We start from the raw sequence: 23,343 nt of genomic DNA, 5'->3' as shown, positions 1-23,343 counted from the left end.
GTGTGTGTGTGTGTGTGTGTGTGTGTGTGTGTGTGAGAGAGAGAGAGAGAGAGAGAGAAAGAGAGAGAGAGAGATAGAGAGAGAGAGAGAGTCACATGAATAGTCTACCTAATTTCAGTCCCTTTCAACATCCTCAAGGCATTGACTTCAAGCTATAATAACTTTGTTTAACACAGTCTGAACATAAAGGGAAAAATTCAGTGCATACAATCCAATTACAAATAATGTCATTATCAAATAGAGTTGAAGAACTTACTAGAGTTTCCCTTTTTATATACTGATATTATCATCATAATTATTGATGAAATATTATTTTTAAAACATTTTAGTTTAAGAAATTTATCACAACTTTTGGTAAAGAAAGCTTTTTCGCCCTAACCGGTTTGGCTCAGCAGATAAGGCGTTGGCCTGCGGACTCAAGGGTCCCAGGTTCGATTCCGGTCAAGGGCATGTACCTTGGTTGCGGGCACATCCCCAGTAGGGGGCGTGCAAGAGGCAGCTGATTGATGTTTCTCTCTCTCGATGTTTTCTAACTCTCTATCCCTCTCCCCTCCTGTCTGTAAAAAATCAATAAAATATATTTTGCCTGCGGACTCAAGGGTCCCAGGTTCGATTCCGGTCAAGGGCATGTACCTTGGTTGCGGGCACATCCCCAGTAGGGGGCGTGCAAGAGGCAGCTGATTGATGTTTCTCTCTCATCGATGTTTCTAACTCTCTATCCCTCTCCCCTCCTGTCTGTAAAAAATCAATAAAATATATTTTAAAAAAAAAAGGCTTTTTCCCCCTTCAAGAGAATATTCTTGTATTTAGTTAACTCCTTATTGTTTCTAACATTGGTATTAAAAGAAGCTAATAAAATTCCAAGATTTTTAAATCATGTATTGGAAAGTACATATAATGAAAAGATAAGGAAGTTTGGTTTGATATCAGAAATGTTAGCTATGCTTGATTTCTGAACATTTTGGCTATATTTATTTCAGAACTAGTTATGACTGTTTTATAAGTTGAATTAGTAGTTCACATGATCTAATTTCATAGAGAGTTTCTTCTACTTTATGACTTTGACTAGCTTTCTTGTATCTTAATAATATTAAATTTAAAACTTATGGAAAGAGTTACAGTGGAAAGAGTAATTTCTGATTCTCATCCTCCAATCTCCTCTTTGGGGCCAACATTTGGTATCTGGTTTCAGTGTGTCTTTCTAGAACTATTTCATGCAATCACAACTATGTCAACAGATTTGTTTTTAAAAAATACATGAACGGTAGTACATTGTATATACTATTCTGTATTTTTTATTTTCTTTGTTTTATTTAGTGTATCTTTGGATAGCCTTGCATATCAGTACCCAGCAGTCCTGCAAAGTAGTCATCTTTATTCATTTAATCTGTTCCCCTATTGATGCGTATTTTGATTTTTAATAACATCTTACTACAATAACAAACTATCCTATAATGACTATGCTTATATCTACATTAGTTTTTGCAGGCATACCCATAAGATAAGATCCTTGAAGTGGGATTGGTAGGTCAAAGGCTATATGTGTGAGAGCTTATTTGTATTAACTTCTCTGTAAATTTTGCTCATTTTTCTATTGGGTTTTTGCTCTTTTTCTTAATGATTTGTATTGGGTGTGGTCCTCTTTCATTGATTTGTAGATGCTTTCTGGATATTAGTTTAGGGGCATGACTTTTAGTCTGTGTGGTTATTGTTCTTTTTGCAGTTTGCTTTTTGTCTTATCACTTTACTCATAATGTTTTTCTTTTCGTAAACCATATAGAATTAATTTTTTTCAGTCCTTTATCACGTGTGTGTGTGTTTGTGTGTGTGTGGCTTTTGACTTTTGACTATACTCATAAAGGTCTTTCTCATGCTGAGATTATGTAAAAATTCTAATTTTTCTGGTACTTTTATTGTGTCTAAACTTTTAATTCCTCTGCAATTAATTTTGCTGTAAATACCGGGGGAGAAATTCTTATTCTTTCCCCCATGTATTTAATTAATTTTCTCAAGACATTTATTAAATAATCTATTTTTCCCTAGGCATACTAGGCATCTTTACTAAATTTTTATTTAACCTACTCCACTGTATTACCTATGTATTCATGTACCAAATATCACCATTTTAATTCTTAACTCTATGATATGTTTTTATTTCTTATTCTTTCAGACTTTTATTGGAATTTTCTGTATTTTTACTTTAAATATTTTTGTTGTACACATTTAACCTGAATTTAAGAAACTCTTTGTTGTAGCTGCGGATAAATGGTGAAAAGTTGGAAGAACTCTTATCTGAAAGAGCTGTGCAATTTCGGGCCATCCAGCGCCGGCTGTTAACAAGGTTCAAAGACAAAACTCCTGCCCCGCTCCAACACCTGGACACCCTGCTGGACGGCACCTACAAGCAGGCAAGTACAGTGCCAGTGGTAGTACCTCTACCACGTTCTGTTGGTTTTGAAAATCAGGTGTTTTTTTTCAGAGTTAGCTTCCCTAGAGGAAAGAAAAATAGCTAATATGTAAACCTCAATAACTGTATTGATAATACATTTGCTGCTTGAAATCCTCATGGTTATTTGAAAAGTCTGTAGCAGCAGGAGGGCACTCTGGAAAGAACACTGGGCTTTTTTCCATACGATGGGGTAAGTACTCACCGTGTCGTTACAGAGATTCTGCTCCACAGTGTATGTGGGAGTGTGGGGCACATGGCTCTCCAAAGACAGACACGAGTGCTCCCGTGCCGGAGCGGTTATGTGGCTCCTCGTAGGCCTGATGGGTCTCTGGTCCACACACACTTCTCTCTTCCGTGCCCTTTTCATTTGCTTTGTTTTTCATGGTTTTCTTTTCCCTCCTCCTCCTCAGGATCTCTTTGTTGACTTGTCTCTCTCATTCTCGGGCCTCCTGCCATGCCTACCACACTTGGGCTGCAGATTGGCTGAGTCTCGTCTTTAATGAGGCTGGGTCTTTTTGCGGACACAGTGGCAGAGGAGTGCTTAAAGGCATTTGATGAGGATGCTTGATTTAATGCTTTCCATCTTTTCCAGATAGCAAGACTTCCTTGTCTTTATACACTTAAAGTGCTGGTTTTTTTATGTTTTCTGCTTAGCCTTGGGGTTGGGTTTTTCCATGATATGTACGGTTACAGAAAAGATGATCAAAACCAGGGGTTTTCACTTGAATCTGTATTTTTAAGCCTCCATTCTTTTTAGATAAAAAAAAGGGAATGAACAAGTTTTCAAAAGAAAAATGTGAATACTATAAGAAAATGTGACTTAGTTTCAATGTAATTCACAACTCAATTTTATCATAAATATTCACATTAAATTATAACTAGATAATGTTCTTTATTTTAATTATTTTTAGTAAATTTTTAATGACATAGTTAAATCATGAACATAATTTCCCAATGAAAATTACAAGATTATACATAAGGCTAAATTCTCCAGCTTGATTCTTTATCAGCTTTTCAGAAATATAATCACGTTCTCTAACCCTTGAACTTAGGTTTTCTGTACTTTTGAATGAGAGAACCTTTTGTTGTCATTAGAATCTTATTCATTTATAATCAGTTGTGGTCTATGGACTTTAAGATCCGTTAGTTTTGTCAAGAGATGCTTAAAGCAAGCAGAGTATGTGTGTTGTGTGCAGGCTAACGAGGCTGCCTGGACATTCACTGACGTGCTCAGTCCGGCCAGTTGTTTGGAGGTGGACTCGCTGTCCAGTCTCCTTGCATATCCTCCCCTCAGCCCTGTCCAGGGCGGGCTCACGGGACCCGTGTTTGGTCTCATGCTCTGTGGTGGCCATCTTGAAATCCCTAGTACTTATCAAACAAGAGGCCCCGTATTTCCGTGTTGCTCTGGACACCACAGCAATGGAGACCCTGGCTGTCAGGATACTCATTTGTGATGAATAGGACAAGAAGACGGAGAGTTCCAGTACACGACAGAGTTCAAAGACAGAGTAGAGTTTTCAGACAGAATGGCTTTATTACCACTGCTCCAAAACCACCTGCAAATTTCCCCAAAAGGAAGAAAAAGAGGTGCAGTGGGCGTCCGTGAGAGCTCCTCTGGACAGCTCCGGTCTTCCTTCTGGGAAAGGCATCCTAGCTAAGTGACCCTGGAGTGACAAGGTTAACTCACGTAGGAGCACTGTTCTGCATTCGTTGTCTCTAGGCATGTTGCGGGTTGCAGCCTTTCTTTAGACTTCCAACAGGTGGTCACTGGCATAAAAATCCCGCGTCAATAGTTATAAGGTTAGGTGCACAAGGGGGTCAATCAAGCACTTGTCTCCTGCTTTTAACTCTAAGGCATTTCCTATAGCCTGTGTCTTTGTTTGGACAGTGACCGAAACCCACATGCCCACATTATTGTTTTACTCTTACTAGCATGCCTGTCTTTAGTGTCAGCTTGCTGCCACCTCGCACTCATGGGGGCACCTGCCAGGCAGTCCTCCCTGGCCACCAGTGCTCTTGCTCTGGGGAAAGCATCTTGGGATTCTTACACGGGAAGGGCCTGGCCTCCTTGAGTGAAGATTTTCCAGTTGCTCACCACAATTTCAAGAATTTATTCTCAAATTTTGGGGAAAAAGGCTTCCTTTCAGAAAGACCTTTTACTTTCTAGGTTAAGAGGTATAATGTTAAATGAAAGTAAGCATGCGGAGAATTTCTTTTTTAATTTTTAGCAGCGAGACACCTAAATTTCATCATTTGTGTAATTGGAATTACTGCCTTGTCAACCATCTGAATATGGTTTTGAAGAACCTAAGAAAGGAAGTAAGGCAGGGGTGGGAAATGTCTGTCTGGCCCTGCAAAGGTGTTAGGGGTGAGTTAATTGAATGTTTGACAAACATATCAGGCTAATTTTTAAGTTAATAATTTTGTATGGCCCTCGAATGATGTTATAAATATCCAAATGGCCCTTGGCAAAAAAAAGGTTCCCCACCCCTGAAGTAAGGGGAGAGAAGAGAAATTCATATTTATTGAGTATCTGTTGAGTCTTAGGTCAGTTTCATTTATCACTTTATTTAATATAATCATTTTGTGAGGGTGGCATTATTGCTCCCACTTTATGGATGAAGAACTTGAGACTCTGAGCAGAGTTAAGCAACCTGCCCAATGTCACAGATTCCAAAGTCCCTGCTTTACTAACTCATGTGGCATTTTTATTTTAATCATTTCCTGATGGAACGTAGACATTCTAGGTTTCCTTTAGCAAAACTATAGTAGGATTAAAGACAAAGAAGATTCATGCAAACTCTTTGTGCATATGCATGGTATATATTTATGACCAGCCACCCAGCATTCATTGTGAATACCCTATTGGACAGGTAACAAAATGTGGAGCATTCCCGAAAGGACATATTACGTCTGAAACTGGGGTATCAGGGGAAGAGGCGACTGTTAATGTGTTGACTTTTACTGAAGTTCAGTTTTCTTTGCCGTCCAGTGCTAATGCTTATTGCATTTGGCAGAAAAGCTTTGGAAAATAAGTTCTCTTCACATTATAAAATTTTCACGTATGTTTGTTAGTCAAAGCAGGACTGATGGGTTGAACTGAATGAAGGGAACTTAGACTTACCCTCCGGCTTGGCTTGTGCTGTGATGCTCGTGTGTGTACCAAGATTTCTCCTCCCCATGTGAACACTGACCCTCTGTTGTAGCAGAGGGAAAATGTTTACTAATCTGAACGTTTCATTGTGTCAGATGACATATGTGTGATGTAATGACTGATAGTCATTAATGTTCTAGAAAAGCACTTGGCCAGTTTCTCTCTTGTGGAAAACAGAGGCTGTATTAGGCCTAATTTTAAACAGAGATCCTGTGGTTTCATTTTGCTATTTGTTACTTTTTCTGTGCTTAAAACTTCCTTCTACTCTGTTTATTTGTATGGAATTGATATATAAAGTCATTTTCAGTCACACAGAAGTCTGAGAGCTTTTTGGTCTATGACTTTTCAAATGAGCATGATTTTGGCCGATAACACAAAGGAATATGTGATGAAACGCTTCAGAGGCCCGCGTTCCCCTTTGCCATGGCAAGGAAAACACTCTGCTAATAGACTGGGAGGAAGTCTCTGGGATGTGGTGATGGGCTGCATTTGTTTTTCTTATACCCACTTAAGAGCTAAAAAGAAATCTTTCTGTGAAGGAGATTATAAACAGGTCAGAAGGGGCACAGAAATTTGCAGTCACATGTTTGGGATGAATGGAAGAGGTAAGTTAACAAAGAAAAGGATGGGATGGCAAAAGAAAAAAAAAAGGAAGTTTGTATGTCTTTACCCCTTATTTCTACTCTTGGAAAATAGTTCACAAAGTTGTTTATTTACAGTATTAATCACCTTGGCAAGAAATTAGAAACCAGCTTTTCATAGTTGGAAAATGATTAGGTTATTGTAGTTCTATTTGAAATGATATAATTTCATGTCATTATTTAAAAAACTGGAATAATAGAAAACATTTGTAGTAATTGAAAAAAGCAGGTTAATATGTAGTAAATAAATAATGAAATGGATGTATCTATAATAGGTAGGTGTGCAAAGATTTGGAAGAAATAAAAAAATTAAAAATGGTATACATTTGTTTTAGTTGACTTCATGTTCCTAAACCATCTCCTTTAATATTATGATCATAATTTGATAAGCATGAAAATAATTTTTTCACAATTTGTGAATATACTTAATGCTACTGAACTATACACTTGAAAAATAGTTAAGATGGTAAATTTTATAGTCTTTGGGTTTTACTACAGTTAAAAGAAATAACAACTTTTTGAAAAATGGGGTATAGCCCAGCTGGTGTGGCTCAGTGGTTGAACATCAACCTATGAACCAGGAGGTAAGGGTTCAATTTCCTGTCAGGGCCCATACCTGGGGTGCGGGCTCGATCCTCAGTAGGGAGTGTGCAGGAGGCAGCCAATCAATGATTCTCATCATTGATGTTTCTATCTCTCCCTCTCTGAAATCAATAAAAATATATTTTAAAAGAGAAAAAGAAAAATGAGATATGGTCCTCAACTCTTGGTCTTCATTGGTATTTTCAGAGGAAATATTTTCTCTCTCTTATGTATACCTTAGAAGCTAATTTCTCTAGTTTCCGAATGTGTAGAATTTTGGGTTATTTTTTCATATACTAGAGGCCCGGTGCACAAAAATTTGTGCACTGGGGCGGGGGGGGTCCTCAGCCCGGCCTGTGCCCTCTCGCAGTCTGGGACCCCTCGGGGGATGTCCACCTGCTGGCTTAGGCCCACTCCCCGGGGGATCAGGCTTAAGCTGGCAGTCAGACATCCCTCTGGTAGCCCGGGAGCCCTCAGGGGATGTCCACTTGCCAGCAGGGAGCAGGCCTAAGCTGCAGTCGGACATCCTTAGCGCTGCTGAGGAGGCGGGAGAGGCTCCTGCCACCACCGCTGTGCTGGCAGCTGTCAGCCTGGCTTGTGACTGAGCAGAGCTCCCCCTGTGGGAGCGCACTGACTACCAGGGGGCAGCTCCTGCATTGAGCGTCTGCCCCCTGGTGGTCAGTGTGTGTCATAGTGACCAGTCATTCCCAGTCGTTCTGCTGTTAGGTCAATTTGCATATTACCCTTTTATTATATAGGACTAGAGGCCTGTTGCACGAAAAGATTCGTGCAATAGGCTTTCCCTTCCTTCCCCTGGCTGCCAGCACCGGTTTTCCTCCAGCACCCGACACCCAGGCCTTCGCTCTGGCTGGAGCCGCCTTCAGTGCCTTCGCTGCTCCAGCCGGAGCTGCGTATGCAAATTAACCGCCATCTTTGTTGGCGTTTAATTTGCATATCTTGCTGATTAGCCAATGGGAGGCGTAGCGAAGGTACGGTTAATTACCCTGTTTGTCTATTATTAGATTAGATGAGTTAGTTTATTCAAAAGAGAGCAATTAGGTACCTGTACTTTGTACTTGAATGAATATAGGAATAGAGTTGGTGTTGTCTTGTTGACCCTAACCTCACTAGTCCCTTTAGGCAAATGAGAGGCATATACAAAGCTCTTTCAAAATTATGTAAATTTTTTTCAACCACATTAGAGTGCAACCTAGAATGTGTTCTCCAAAGTGTATTTGTTACAAGTACATCACTGAAATATTCAATATACATCAGTGTGTGTGGCTATATGGTCTGACTCTAGCCCAATAGAAGTAAATGTGAAGCTCCAAGTAGCCACATTAAAAAAGTAAAATAAAAAAGTGATATTAATGTTACCATTTCAACATGTAATCCAATAAAAATTATTGAGATATTTATATTTTTCATAGTAAGTCTTGAAAACATGGTTTATTTTATACTTGCAACACATTTCAAGTGCTAAATATCCACATGTGGCTAGTGGCTACCTTAGTGGACATTACAGTTCTTGCTACAGATAGTTATCAACTCACAATTTATATTGTTTCTTGTAATGCCTCTTTTCTTGATTTTTAATTTCCTTTAGTTCTTTTCAATTCTTGTTTATGATAAGACTATCATTGACCCAATGGGTTTCATTCACTGGATGTGAACAGTGAGCAGTGGGAAGTACTCTTATATGGTTAGGGGACTACCAGGAACCTTTCCTTACATAAACCATGTATTCAGGTATTAAAAAAAAAAAAGGTACGCTCTCCCTCTCAGGAGTACACCCGTGCCTTTCGCTTTCACCTCTTCTTCCCTCCAAGCATGTTACCTTTGCCTTTCTCTCTCTAAGCTCCCCTTTTTGCCTCTGTAACTTGTTTCCTGAGCCCATGCAGCCCAGGTGGCTCACTTCTACTACCTCTGTAACTTTCTAAATAAACTTTCTCTTAGAATTTGGAAAAGAAGAAAAACACACATCAAATTTGTGTCCACAGATTTGGGTCCTTGTTTCAGCTCTTCCTGGCTCCTTGACTTGGGGCATGTCGCTAACCCCTCTGAGCCTTGCTGCTTTAATTTCATCCTTGGACTCTTAGAATCTGTCTGAGAAGCATCCAACATGGTGCTTATCTTCTAGTAACATTCTCCATAAATATTTATTATATCTGCATAATAGTTAGGGCAAGGGGCTGAGACTTAACTTTCTGGCGGTTCAGAATTTCAGGAACAAATGGAGCCTTCGGGGTCATCTAATGTCAGTCCTAGACTGGGGTGTGGCTGTTGACCCGTTACCATTGTTCGGTGGACTTGAATGATCAGGATCTAAGTTACAGGGCTTTGTGAGATGGAATTAGTTTTCAAACAAAATATGTAAGTGCAAAGTATTATTATAACATTGGAGTTATGCTTCCCTGGGTTGAAGTATGTAGCACTAATTGACATTAATGGGTGTTGTACATAAATCAAAGGGAGAACAGACCTATTAGTGTATTAAAAAAACATTCTACTTTTAATATCCATCTGGTATGCTTTACTTCCCTGGGGCATGCATTTTTTTTTTTATAAATTAAATGCATATTTCTTTTATCTGCATGTTCTTCAGTCAGTATTTAAGTTTTCTGCTTGCTAGTGTTAGTTTGAACAATTCCCTAGGTTGTAAACTCAACGTTAGGATTTCGCTTTGGTGAATTTATCAGATTCAGAAATTTGATCACCTGTCTGATAAAAAGTATTCTAAGCCAAAGTAATCAAGGGGTATGCTCTTGTGGGACAATTTCCTTCTATTTGTTGTTTGATCTTTTTTTTTTTAAATTAGTCTTTTGAGATACACTCAGAAGCAAGATGTGTCTAATATTACAATAAAGCTATTTATGGGCCCATTATAAGGAAATGCAAATCTTATCTTTTTGTGTCAGCGATGAGAGAAAAATATATAAGTGGCCTCCAATTATCTGTAATTGTATGAAGTCTTCTTTCATGTATGTTATCTGTCTTCCTGTTTAATCCCATCTGGCACACTTATGCCTTTTGTATTAGTTTTTTGTAAGTGGAGTTCTGAATGGTTTGAATTGTGAATTAACAATGATCACAATCCTCACATGCCTCCTCTCTACCGTCCTTCCTCCCCCTTCCTCTCTCTTTAAATAAAGGGAAACAGAGCCAGTTTCCTAGAGAGACCTAGGAGGATTAAAAGAAGGAATGTCAGTCTTTATAAGAGTATCTGTGAGCAGCTGAGCAGTTTTATCAGTCCTGCTGTGTGTTTGTGTATGAATAAACAGAGTGCTGGCAGTGTGCTGAGTGCTGCTTGAAAGTACCACATGAAACCAACGATAAGTTGAGGTGGTATCTCTTTAAAAAGATATTTTTGTGAGACCCAACTGTATACCCAGGGAGAAGGTCATAGTAGGTAAACACAATTAAATGAAAAGAAATGACTTTGAACGTTGGTCTTTAAATCGATTTAAATATATTGTTACTCTATCTGAGAATTGTTAATAGAATTTTGTGCAGTGAAATCAGCAGGTACTTCACTATTTTCCATGATGGCTCACACTCTATTTTAAAGTTTCCTTTTACATGATTTTCAAATCTCTTATAGCAGAATATTAGATTTCAGGGGAATCCAACCTCCCCTCCCACCCAAATATTGATTCTCTACCGCCCTTTCCCCCCATCTGGGACTGGCTTCTGGCCAGCACTTAATATTCTTGTTCAGTTGACTCACCAGTTAGAATGATGGGCTCAGAGGTCATATATGTTTGGAGATGTGTTTCCCATGGAAGTGATAGATTTTCACTGGGTCATCTCCCCCTCCATCTTTTACCCCACCTTCATGACTCAAGGTAGAGGTGTGTAGGAGGATCGACCCTTGCGAAATTGAGGCCATGAACTCAAGGAAGCCCATAGATCCTGGTCCTTAATGATCTAACAAGTCGAATTGCTTATCTGACTGCTTATCTGACACATCAGATAAGACTAACCTTCTCCATGTAATTATCTGTACTTTTTCTTTGTTTTTGTGTTGTCCCATTCCCAAACCTTCAGGAGACCCCTGTTGTCTCACTCTGGCATTCAAACATTTCTGAAGACTGCAACCCACCTCCTTCTAATCTTCACCCCTACTTCTGCAAAATCTGCTTGCCAGTCAAGCTAGCCTATCCTCTGACAAAAAAAAAAAAAGCTTTATTAATGGATACTTAGCATACTGCAGAATTCACCCACTGTAAATGTACCACTTAGTGATTTTTAATAAACTTAGAGTTGTGCAGCCATCACCACAATTGAATTTTAGAACATTACTGTTCCCCCCAGAGCTCCCTCATGCCCATTTACACTTAATCCCCTCTCACCCCTAACACCAGAAACTACTAGTCTACTTTCTGTCTCTTTATTTTATGTAAATAAAATCATACAATAAGTAGTTTTTTGGATCTGGGTCTTTTTACCAAACAATGTTTTTGAGGTTTATCCATGTTTTAGTGTGTTTGAGGAGTTTATTCCTTTTTATTGCGGAGTGGAATTCCATAGTGTGGGTACACCACATCTGTTTTTATCAGTCAATAGGCATTTGGGTTGTTTCCAATTTAGACCAATAAATAAATAGTGCTGTTAGGAATATTCATGTAATGTCTTTCTGTGGACATACGTTTTGTTTTCTCTTGGTAGATTCTTAGGAGTGGAATTGCAGGGTCATATAGTAAATTTATGGTGAACTTTTATGCAACTGACCAACTGTTTTTCTCAGTGTGGTAGCATTTTATATTCCAACCGGCAATGTATGCGGGTTCCAGTGTCTCCACCAGTTTCATCACCATCACTTGTTATTGTCTTTTTTTTTTTTTTTAAATATGCTTTTATTGATTTTTTTAGAGAGAGAGAAGGAGAGGGAGAGAGGAACATTGATGAGAGAGAAATATTGATTGGCTGCTTCCTGCACACCCCCTACTGGGGATTGAGCCTGAAACACAGGCATGTGCCTTGACTGGGAATTGAACCAGTGACCTTTCGGTGCATGGGACATGCTAAACCAACTGAGCCACACCAGCCAGGGCTTGTCTGTTTTTTAATTGTAGCCATTCTGTTGTCTTACTCTGGATATCTCATTATGATTTTAGTGCATTTTTCCTGATGACTAATAATGTTGAACATCTTTTTATTTGCTTGTTAGACTATTCTCTTTTGATCAAAATTACCCTATGCAGTTCTTTTATCATGCCTTTGCATATGCTAGTCTCACTACTTGAACCTCACCCTTCCCCACCAACCTCAACTCCTCTTCTTTTCTGGAAGCTTCCTCCAAAGTCTGTCTCTTTTGAAGCCTTTTCCTATTTCATCTTGCCTCTCCCAGTCATCTGTAACTGCTTTAAACCTCAGGAGCATGATGAGTAAGCCTGTGTTGTGACATTTATATTCTGCCTGACATTATAGTTACTTGACTTCGAGCCTCTTTTCTCCTGGTGACCTATCAGCTCCTGGATGACTGGCGACTGGAACTGTTTCTTTGCTCGTCCATCAGTGCAAGAAACAGTGACATCCTGGGGAAGTACGGGGACTGTTTAACAAATAGATTTGCAGAGAAAGGTCTATGTTAGCGAAGAGAGGCTTCCTTGGTGAACAGTAAATGCAGACAGGCGAAGTGGGCTTGCTCCATTCTGCATTAGCTACAGCAGGAAGCTTCCTCTCTCACTTTATCAGGGCCGTTTCTACTTGAAAACATGCCTCCAAGTTCAGTTTATTTTCATATTCCTTGCTTGCAGGGGTGGGGAATGTGCAGCCCGAGAGCCATGCATGGCCCACAAAACCATTTGGTCTGGCCCTGCCTTGGTATTAGGGGCGAGTTAATTAAATGCTAATTAAATAGCCAGATACAGCAGGCTATTTTTAAGTTGATAATGTTGAGAATGATGTTATAAATATCCAAGTGGCCCTTGGCAGGAAAAAAAGGTTCCCCACCCCTGCTGTAGGGCATGGACTAACACTGATCATTTCAAGTGATTTCTTCCCTCGTCCCATGAGTCTCTCTCTCTCTCTCTCTCTCTCTCTCTCTCTCTTTCTCTCTCTCTCTTCTTTCCTTTCAGACGCCAACCACATCAGAGCACTGTCTCTGTTCCTGCTGCCACTTGAAAACATGTCTTTGAGTTCATTTGCTTGAAATTCTGGCTTCCCCGTACTCAGTCCCTTCTCCCATTGCTCTTAGTCAGTCAGCAATCTCCTGGGGCCACTGCTCACCCTGCTCCTCCTCTCACTCCCTGGAGACAGCCATCAATCCTATTGGTCAGGAAGGTTGAGACCGACAGGCCGGTCTCTCCAAGCCTCTCCTGTCTTCCTGTCTCAGAGGATGAGGTTCCTTCCTCTTCTTCAGGTCACTTTTCCACTTGACCCTTTTGACCTTCCACTAGCTTCTGGAATCCTAATTACTTAGCTATTTCTTTGGCTTATCTATTCTCCATCTCTTCCTTTCTCTGTTCCTTCCCTACAGCCTATAAACATGCAGAAGTTTATCCCAACGGTAGACCTGCCTCCTGTAACGTTTCCTTGTGTTTCTCTCGGAGATGTAATCCATACTTTCTTTCCCCCTTTCACACACGTGTCTCATGAGAACTGTCTACTTTTATTTTCTCTACTCTCTCATCTCCCATTTTATTAATCCATCCACTTTTTTTTTAACTGTGTTAAAAAAACTACATAGGCTTAACCCCATTAACTCACATGTGTGAGTATGCTGTGTAGCTTTGTTAGCTGCGTGCACACTCTTGGACAGCAGATCTCGAGACGGTTTCCTGTTGCATGACTGAAACTCTATACCCATTGCCTAGCAACTGCCCATGCCCCCACTCCCGCCTGCCCCGCCTGGCAAGATAAGGGAGCCACGTAGATAAATAATCTAGCTCAGGGTGCTCTGAATTGCTTTAGACCTCAGGCAGGCTAGAGGCAACATTTGATGATGAAGCTGTTTTTTGTTTGTAATTTTTGGGTACAGCGAAGTGATTCAGGGAGTGCCTTTGATATTACCTCCATTTACGTAGTTTGAAACATCACATATTTTAAAAAAAGACTTGTGTTGGCACATTTTTAACTTAGAAAAGATAAAAATATGTAGGAGGTTAAATTTGGATTGTGCACATGCAGAAGCGGACCACAGAGGAATGTAAGATTTCTTTTTTTTTTTTGGCCTTATGTACTCCGAGTATAATGCAGGCCCTATGTATACATAAGGGAATAATTAAACACAGAAATGCAGCCTACTTGTTGGCCAGAAAGGATGCCTGGAACATGTGGATAAGCTTGGATATTTGTCTAATGTTAATTGGAATATTGGTTTTCAGTTGAAGATGCCAAATCTTCAGAAAAGTAATTGGATTTAGCTTCCTATTTAGCAAACTACTTCAAATCCCCGAAGTATTCCACATCCGAAACTAATTTTTCTTGATTGTATCAAGTTTAGTCATGAACAGAACAAGGGTTGACATAACTTTTTAATATTTAAAATATTTCTTGACAAGGTTTCAACACTGTTGCTTGTCCACAACCTTATTGCTGGGTTCACCAACGACAGATGAAATCTTGGTTCTGTGGAACCAGCTCTGCAACTTTGCAAAGCTGTCTTCTTGAAAGAAATCAATTTCTTCTTTTTTCCTGTACATTTAAATTTAAACTCAGATTTCAATCAGATTTCAAGAAACAACACAAACTGGTGTATTTCTTATTGCTTTTTATATAAACCTACATGTGTGCTTAATTTAACTCCTTTAGATTTAGCCTAGGAAATGTATCTTATGCTGGCTCTTGAGTCTTGAAAGCATTATTCAGTCTGTAAATGTTTAATGTGATGTGTCAAAATATTTGGAAATAATTAAAAAAACTTATTAGAAAGAATAGGGTATTTGATCATTGAAATTCAGGGATTAAGAGATTCAGGTTAAGGGATTGTTCTAGCAAATATTAAGCAACTACTATGTATAGGTTTTGTGATTGGAAGAGTTATGTAAAGGTGTTTGATATGGCTCATAGCCTAATATTGGTGATAATTATGAAGAGATACAAATATTACCTCTTATTTTAGCCTTTTGTCATTGAGGATGACCACTTAAAGATTTGAAAAGATAAAATGGTGCTTCTTAAGTGAAATTTGAGTAGATATACATAATTTTTAAATGTATTATCAGAAGAAAGTCATTTTCATTGATGTTAACAGTGACTAATAGGAGCTATATAGCTCAGTAATAGATTATTCTAATGTATTTTTTGTAAAAGGACCCATCTTGTTGGAAAAAATTTATAGCCATGCTTCCCTGTCATTTTTTTTCCCAGGACACCAAACTTTTGTAGCAGATAAGTATTGTACTTTTCAGTTAAAGTGGATGTTCAATTCGTTTTAAGTCCGTATCCAGGGTAGAATTAACTGCCAGACCTAACATTGTTCACTGCTGTGCCTCGCATAGAGCCGGAAGTGGCATATAGTAGGTGCTCAATACATACCTGTTGAGCTCGATGGTCCTGTCCAGGGAGAGTCGGCGTGTGTTTTAGGGAGCCTCTGAAGGCATGCCTTATGTCTCTGCCAAGCATTTCCTCTGGGACCAGGGTATTATTTTACTAATGAGACACGCACCTTACAACTTGGGTGTGTAGAACTTCGATTATCATCCCACTCCTGGAGTTGAGCAGTCTTTCAGGCACAACGGCAACAACGCTGCTAATCCTCTTTGCCAGGATTGTGTTTTAATGGAGCCGTTTCAGGACTCTCTGTTTTGTCACTGTGGAATTTTTATGATCCCTTTGTGCTTAAAAAGCAATTATCATCCTGGAACAAGAGCAGGCTTCATCATCTTGGGGGTGTTAAGTTGCAAGTGTTTGAAAGGTTTATGCTGTGTATCATTTGAGGTAAATTATTTTTCACATTCCAATTAGGTTTATAGTTCTTTCTGTAAACTCGCTTTTCACGAGCCTGAACTCCAGGTTCAGCTGAGTCCTTCATCTTTCCAGATCTTTGTTTCTAGTTTGATAGCATTTTCCTTGAGCTTGGCTTTTAGTCTATAAACACAATTTATCTTCTGTGAAATTTAAAGCTGGTGACTGCAATATCTGATATAGTTTAATAGGGGATGTTAGGTAATAGTTGGATGCCCAGGGCCTAGAAAAGCAGTCAACTCATTTTTTACTGTGAACTCGTTTTTCTGAACTCCTCACAGCCAATACTAGGTGATGAGTTAAATGACGTTTTCTTTAGCCTCTGATCAAGTATTGGTGCCAATAAAATGTGTTTCAATAGTGACTGTGTGGCTGGAGGACCCGGTATTCCTAAGACTCTTGGTGCCTGAGAAGCCTATAGGCTTGCTTCTGCTCACAGCTATTAGAACTTCCGGCTTTGTCATGATGGAGATGCTGCTGAGACCACGAGTGATGATTCACCCAACCATTCCCTTATTACGAATTAGGTTGAGCCCAGATGGTGTGGCTCAGTCGTTGATTGTCGACCTCCGACCCAGGAGGTCATGGTTCGATTCCCGGTCAGGGCACATGCCCAGTTCCTGGCTAAATCCCCAGTAGGGGGCCTGCAGGAGTCAGCCAATGGATGATTTTCTTTCATCATTGATATTTCTATCTCTCTCTCCCTCTCTGAAATCAATAAAAATATGTTTAAGATATTTTAAAAAATTAGGTTGAGTTAAACTTTTGTTTTGAACTTTTTTTTTTTCTTAAATCACAGATTCTTATAGATTTCCATAGCACAAATTAGCAGGTCAAAGTAGAGGAACATTTTTAAGGCTGTAATCTAAATGACCAGATTATTGCTAATTTTATGACTTGCTAGTGCCACTGCTAGCATAGATATTGCAAGGGGATTCTTTACTCCCTGACGACATCTTCGCTAGTAAGGACGTCACCATTACGGCACCTTACAGGGGATCACCCCCAAAATGTGCCTACGTAGTCCTGTCCTAGAAATCCACCCAGCCCCGTTGCAGAGAGCAAAGATCTGCATATAAACAAACACAGCATACTGGCCTGAGCAGCGAAAGACAGGGCTGGCCACCGTCCCCTTACTTATGGTGAGTTAAACACCAACCCAAACAAAAACCCAGCTTTTCCGAGTGGACTGAGCAGGAGGCAGTACCTGAATGGCCCTGGAGTCTTATCTTATTTGGAGATTTAGGTCAGTTAGCAATTTCTCTGACTGCTTCAGACCTGCTAATATCTCCATTTACTGGGAGAGATCGGAGAGGAAGGAGGAAGGACCACAAACAGGATAAGTGATGATGGATTTTTGATTGGGTTATACAGTGAAATGAGTTTAAGTGATACCCACAAAGAACATTTTTACAAAAGTCTTTCAAAACAATCATCCATGCTTTCATTTTATGTACCTTTTAAAATAACGAAGAATTATATTAAATACTATTATGGTAGAAAATTTGCATTAAAAATGAAAAACATGAAAAACACCCATCATTCCCTGTGAGCATTCCTCTTCTTGTTTCTCTCAGAGTACATTATTGTAAAAATTGTCATCCTTGTAGAAAAGGTGTGCTTGTAGTCCTATTTTTCCTCTTAATTTCATCTCAGGAATATTTTCTGTGGCATTACCTATATTATTATAGCATCATATTTAATGCTACATAGTATGGCTATGCCAAAGTCAATTTAACCAATTTTCTCGTGTTGAATAGGTTGGTTGCTTTGATGTCCTGATTTCTGGGAATAATGCTGCAGGGGACATCTTTGGAGATAAAACCTGGTAGGTTCATGACCATTTCCTCAGGATACATTTGCACCTGTGGAAGTGATGGGCAGGGTTTCTGTGGACCTGTAAGGGCTCCTGATACCTGGTTCCCTTCAGAAAGGTGGCAGCAGCGGACCCCCTCCAGCAGCACACGAGAAAGTCCACTTCCAGCATTGCTGTCAGCACTGGGCATTATCGTTAAAACACAAAAAAACCTTTGCCAGTTTTATAGGTGAAAATGGTGTCTTCTGGCTCTAGCGTGAGTTTGTAGTGTGGCCGTGGTCCTGCAAGCTGTCAACTTTTGGGATGAGTTAGTCCCTCTGAGCTCCAATGTTCTATACCAATTACAGTATAGAACTCCCGCCCAGCTGGGGTGGCTCAGTGGTTGTGTGTTGACCTGTAAACCAGGAGGTCACTGTTCAATTCCTGGTCAGGGCACATGCCCAGGTTGCAGGCTTGATCCCGAGTGGGGGCATGCAGGAGGCAGCCAATCAATGATTTGTTCTCATCATTGATGTTTCTATCTCTCTCTTCCTCTATCTTCCTCTCTGAAATCAATAAAAAGTACATATTTTTTAAAAAGTACAGAACTCCCACTCAATGCCCAGTTTCTCCGTGGTTTTATCCAGTTTGCCTCCAGGCCTGGTAGTGTGCCGGCTCTTAAACATGCTTTCTGAACTCAAGGGCTGTGGGCAAAACTGTAGTTCTCAGCTTGTATTGCTAATAGGTGTCTTCCTGCCTTTGGCTCCGACCCACAAGCACTTCATAATGGAACATTTTACAAAACATATTTTTCCTTTAGATTGTGACTCCAAGTCCATTTCCCTTTTGAGTTTGCCTTGGACTTTGTCTCCTTTCCTTTCACCCCCAGAAGTCCGCCGCCACAGCCATTGGTTTCCAAAGTGGCTTCAGTGGAACTCTGGGCCACAGTGGAGCCCCTTGGGCCATCAGGGTAAAGGGTGGGAGGTCAGAACTTCATCCGGAGCGCCTCAGTTTTATTCTTTTTAGGTATTGGGTGTCACGGTAGATTTCATTTTTTTAAAAGTGTGAAAACGATTGCCCTAGTTACAGTTAGAAGGGGCCTTGGAGGCTGTCTGCTCAGCCTCCTGCGTGCTGAAGCCCTGCCTCGAAGCCTTCTTGGTCCTGTGTGAACACTCACAGGAGGCAGCGCGCCCTCTCCCACCCTCGCTCTTTGGCCTTGAGGAAGAGCATGGGAATAAATCATCTTCATCTTTGATCACACATCGGAATTGGCTAACACGGTGTTTTTATGAAAACAGTTATTAGTTGCCACAATTAAAAACCGGGAGACTCTACATTTAAACATTTCACTTTGGTTTTTTTTGACAAAAGTCAGAAGTCCCAGCCACACCGGACCCGCATTCCCCGGCATGTCTGTCGGCTGGGCTGTCCCCTGCCTGCGGTCCCGTCATCCTTGTAGCCTCCACTGCCACTGTGTCCTGGCCCCTTTATCATCAAGTTAGTGCTGCCTTTCCCCTCTCCCTCCCATATTATAAAGTTAAAAGGAAAGGGAAGCTGTTCTTTTACCCACATTTATAAAAATTAGAAAAATGAGTGATAGCTGAGAAGTTATGTACATTTTAGGGTTCAGAACCCTACACTGACCAGTACAGATCCCAGGGGGCCTGTCAAAAGCTATTGCCTGGACACTGCAGTCTTTTATTCAGTCAACAAATGTTTGAGTGCCCGCTCTGTGCCAAATCACGGAGCTGGTCATCAATGCCTCACAGTTCACAAGGCAGTCATGTCACGTCCCCACCATCTCACGGTCTAAACCAGGGGTGGGCAAACTTTTTGACTCGAGGGCCACAATGGGTTCTTAAACTGGACCGGAGGGCCGGAACAAAAGCATGGATGGAGTGTTTGTGTGAACTAATATAAATTCAAAGTAAACATCATTACATAAAAGGGTACGGTCTTTTTTTTTTTTTTAGTTTTATTCATTTCAAACGGGCCGGATCCTGCCCGCGGGCCGTAGTTTGCCCACGGCTGGTCTAAACTCTACTGGGGTTTTCCATGTTATCTCCCATGTATAGCTTATCATAAACATCTGACAGGTGGAAATGGCCATTCCAAATCACATGGAGGCAGGGGAGGAGGTAGTCCATTGCTTCCTGTTAGTGAGCAATAAATGACATTGAACCCCACTGGCCCTTTTCCCTTTTATGTGGATAGAAGAGAGTAGGGCATTTGTTTTCCTGATGCTCCTAGGGTTCCTTCTAGGAAAATCTGTCATTCATCTGTTCTTGCTCAATATTAATTAGGGACCCTAGGCGGGGGAGTTGGGAGGGACACAAGATGTGTTAGAAATGGTGGCTCTATTCAAGTAGCTCCCAGTCTGGCTGGCTCCCCAGTGCAATGGACACACTTTCTAACAATTTCAGGAATTGTACATCTTGGGTCTAGTCCACAAGCTGTTTTAAACTTTCATTGTAAATAGTGTACGAACCCCTCATAAGTCAATTATTTTCTGCTAGTTTTTCATTTCCAATGTATACTGTTCAGTTCCATTTTGGCATATAATGGGCTGAAAGAGTCTTTTCAGGACTGGTTTGTGAAATAATCACAATTTATAGTATTATCTCCCTGGGGAAATTCCTTCCAGGGGTTTAAACACCCACTAATAAACACACTTTTGGATGGCTGCAATTAATTCAAGTTGGACACTTCCCATTTTCAGAATTTCATACTTCTAGATTTAAGGCACTGCACCCGACCGCACTCATGGAGCCCAGCGTTGGATTGGGCGTGGGAATGTTGTTTTCGACCACCCTAAGGCTGCCCCAGCCAGTAGGCCTCATGCCCTCCTCCCACGCCGAGCAATGGTGCGGCTGCCTACCATGCTGAGCGGACAGGGATTTGGAGGTTGTATTCCGGCTCTAAGGCGAAGTTTCTGTAACCATGTAGCAGAGTGTGTCAAGGGCCTGGGAATTAAGGATGTTTTAGGACCTGCCTCGCTGTAAGAAAGGAGATTTTCTGGCTAATCAGAGTGAGTTTCCCTGTCAACCTTTAGAAGTCTTAGCACCATTTGCTCTTTGTAACGGCCGATCATTCATTCAGCCAAGTTCCCCAGGAATTTCAGCGAAGGATTAAGGCACAGAAAAGAGAGCAGGCGGTGAAGGCAGACCGAGTGGTGTTTCTGCTGGCCGGCTGCCTCCCGCTTTGAAGGTTGACCGAGAGGTGGCAGTGTGCAGGGGCCAGGCCGAGGCCCTGCCATGTGGTAGGACCTCAGCATTTACAGCATGAAGGGATGAATACAGCCCCTGACCCCTGTGGGCGAAATGTAAGATTAGCTCTTAGTATCTTGAAAGTTACACTGCGCTGGTTCCTCCGGACCTTTAGCGGGGTTTTGATTACAGATGGGGTCAGCAGAAGGTGATGGATGTGTTTTCACCCCTGATGATGAGGAACCAAGTCACTGACCCGCTCCCTGGGGAGGCAGAGGGTGTGGCCAGGGTGGCGGAGTGACTTCTTGCTTGGGCCTGTGCCCCATTCCTCTTTGTCAGGCTTTGGAGCTAGGTCACGGGGTCCTTTCACAGTGGAAGCCATTTCGCTCAATTAATTGGATGAAAACAAAGGCTGGCCCCATGCCCCGCGGTTATTGCTTTATGAGCGAGAGGCGCAGACTGAACTGTAAGCTCCCAGGTCTGGCCGGGATGGCCGGTGGCTCTGCCCGCGGAGAGCGGTTTACAGGCGTCCCGTAGCCGCCTTTCTGGTTGACTTCATAGGGCAGAAGGTGAGGCTGCAGAAGCTTCTCAGCCCGGGACGTGTGGAGAAGGAATTCTGGGAACAGGCTAACAAAACTCCTGCAAGGGTTTTGATCTCTCCCCTCTTTTAAAAAGAAACAACAAACAAAACATGCCAATGAGATGGCAGAATGCAGTCTTTCATGTCACAAAGTGTCGGTTTACTGCAGCGTTTAGTGGCTAATAATGCCTTTAGCTTAAGGTAGTTAACAAGCATACTTTGCAGTGTTACTTTTATTTTCTGCACCCCGCCTCCCCAGCACTTAGCAAAATCCCATTATGCAATTGGGTGTTATTAAATGTTAAAAAGTTAATTTGTTCTGCATTCCATTAAAATTGCCCTTTTTTTTTCATGTGCATTGGGCCTTGCATCTTGCTTAAAACCTATAATTTAAGCTCACACTGTAGTAAAGTCTTAAGTAACCTTTTGCCCCTTGCTACCTTAATTATTCTTCATCACACACATTATTTCAGGAGGATTGTGGCCACAGGTTCAGTATTTGTTACCTAATGAAGATATCTGTAGTTTAAAATGCAAAATGTGGACGTAGAGTTTTGTTTTAATTAAATTGTACGTTAATAATGAAGTAGAATGTACCTTTTACTGAGGAAAATAAGTCTTAAAAGTATTGCTTGCTTTTTGAATGCCATACTTTGGTTAAGACCAAACAGTTGGTTTAAACAATTGATGGAAATGAGGAGTTTATTTTCATTTAAAATATTAAAACATTTGCTCTTTAATATGTAATAATTTTTAGATTAAATGCATTGTCACCTTGGATAAAGATGCTTGGAGATTACAATCTATATATATAAAAGCCCAAGGGACCGTTCAACTGTCTGACCGGTAGCTATGATGCGCACTGACCACTAGGGAGCAGATGCTCAATGCACAGGCATGGAAACATGGAACAGACTGATGAATCTCAGAGAGAAGGGGGAGGGCAGGAAGAGATTAACCAAAGATCTTATATGCATACTAGAGGCCTGGTGCACGGATTCATGCACTGGTGGGGTCCCTTGGCCTGGCCTGCGGGGAATCGGGCTGAAACCAGCAGTCCAATATCCCCTGAGGGATCCCGGATTGTGAGAGGACGCAGGCCAGGCCGAGGGACCTCACCGGTGCACGAATCTGTGCACTGGGCCTCTAGTACATTAATACAATGTGAGACCAGATCCCAGTGGTAGTGTGGCAAAACACCTTTCATGATTTGATTTCAGATATGTTAGATATTTTTCTTTGTTTTTTTTGGAATAAATAATATTGGGGATCAAAATTTTTGAGACCATGTTAAATATTCTCATAGCACTTGGTTTTTTATTTGGCTTGCTTTCATTTGATATCCTGTATCTACCTTTGAACATGACAGGAGAGAGAACATTACTGACAATTGTAGCAGAGACAGAAAGAGAGAGAGAGAGAGAGAGAAAGTTACATGTGAAGGGCTTAGGATAACTTTGGATCTTTTTAGCCTAGAGAATTTATATCCTTAGATCACATTTAAAAAAAGGGAAGGGGAAGGTGGCAGAGAAGAAATGAGTGGTCCTGAGAATAATGGATTTTAGGAGTTGAAGGGAGTCTTAGCAATTTGGGTTGGTTACCTCGATTTACAGAAGAATAGAGAGAAGCCCCAAAGATTCAATGACTGTCCCGAGTCCTCCACCTGTAAGCGGCTGCGATGGGACAAGAACTGGCATCTCTGCGGCTGTTTGGTGGACTTGAAAGAGATTTTGGGGTCAGACGATCTGGGTTTCAATGCCAACTTCACAGTGAACCAACTGGCAAATTATTGAAGCTTTCTGAGCCTCAGTTCCTCCTCTGGGCAATGGGGGTAATTTCCCCTTTCGGGGCGTTGTGTGATTTCGTGATATAATGGATTGAAGGGCTGATTCGGTGCCTGGGCCTTCTCAGTGCTTAGTTGGTGTGGACTACTTTCCCTTTGCAAGGCCAGTTTTTTATTTTTACTTTTATTTTATAATTTACTGTTCTATTATAGTAGGTCATTTCTGCACCACAAGATCGTGGC

The 23,343-nt window shown here is 41.0% G+C and overlaps 1 protein-coding gene across 2 annotated transcripts in view; it reads left to right on the top strand.

Annotated features, from left to right (window-relative positions):
• Positions 1-23,343, top strand: part of BBS9 (Bardet-Biedl syndrome 9) — a 331,597-nt gene that overhangs the window by 175,780 nt on the left and 132,474 nt on the right. For both annotated transcript variants that reach the window (XM_014541095.1, XM_005868077.2), the window contains exon 19: positions 2,256-2,408. In XM_014541095.1, coding sequence (XP_014396581.1) covers positions 2,256-2,408 — 153 coding nt within the window. The remainder of the gene's footprint in view (positions 1-2,255; positions 2,409-23,343) is intronic.

Source organism: Myotis brandtii, unplaced genomic scaffold (assembly GCF_000412655.1).
Source record: "Myotis brandtii unplaced genomic scaffold, ASM41265v1 scaffold260, whole genome shotgun sequence".
NCBI lineage: Eukaryota > Metazoa > Chordata > Mammalia > Chiroptera > Vespertilionidae > Myotis > Myotis brandtii.
Note: the sequence above shows the minus strand (reverse complement) of the source record. Positions and strands in the feature narration are given on the sequence as shown.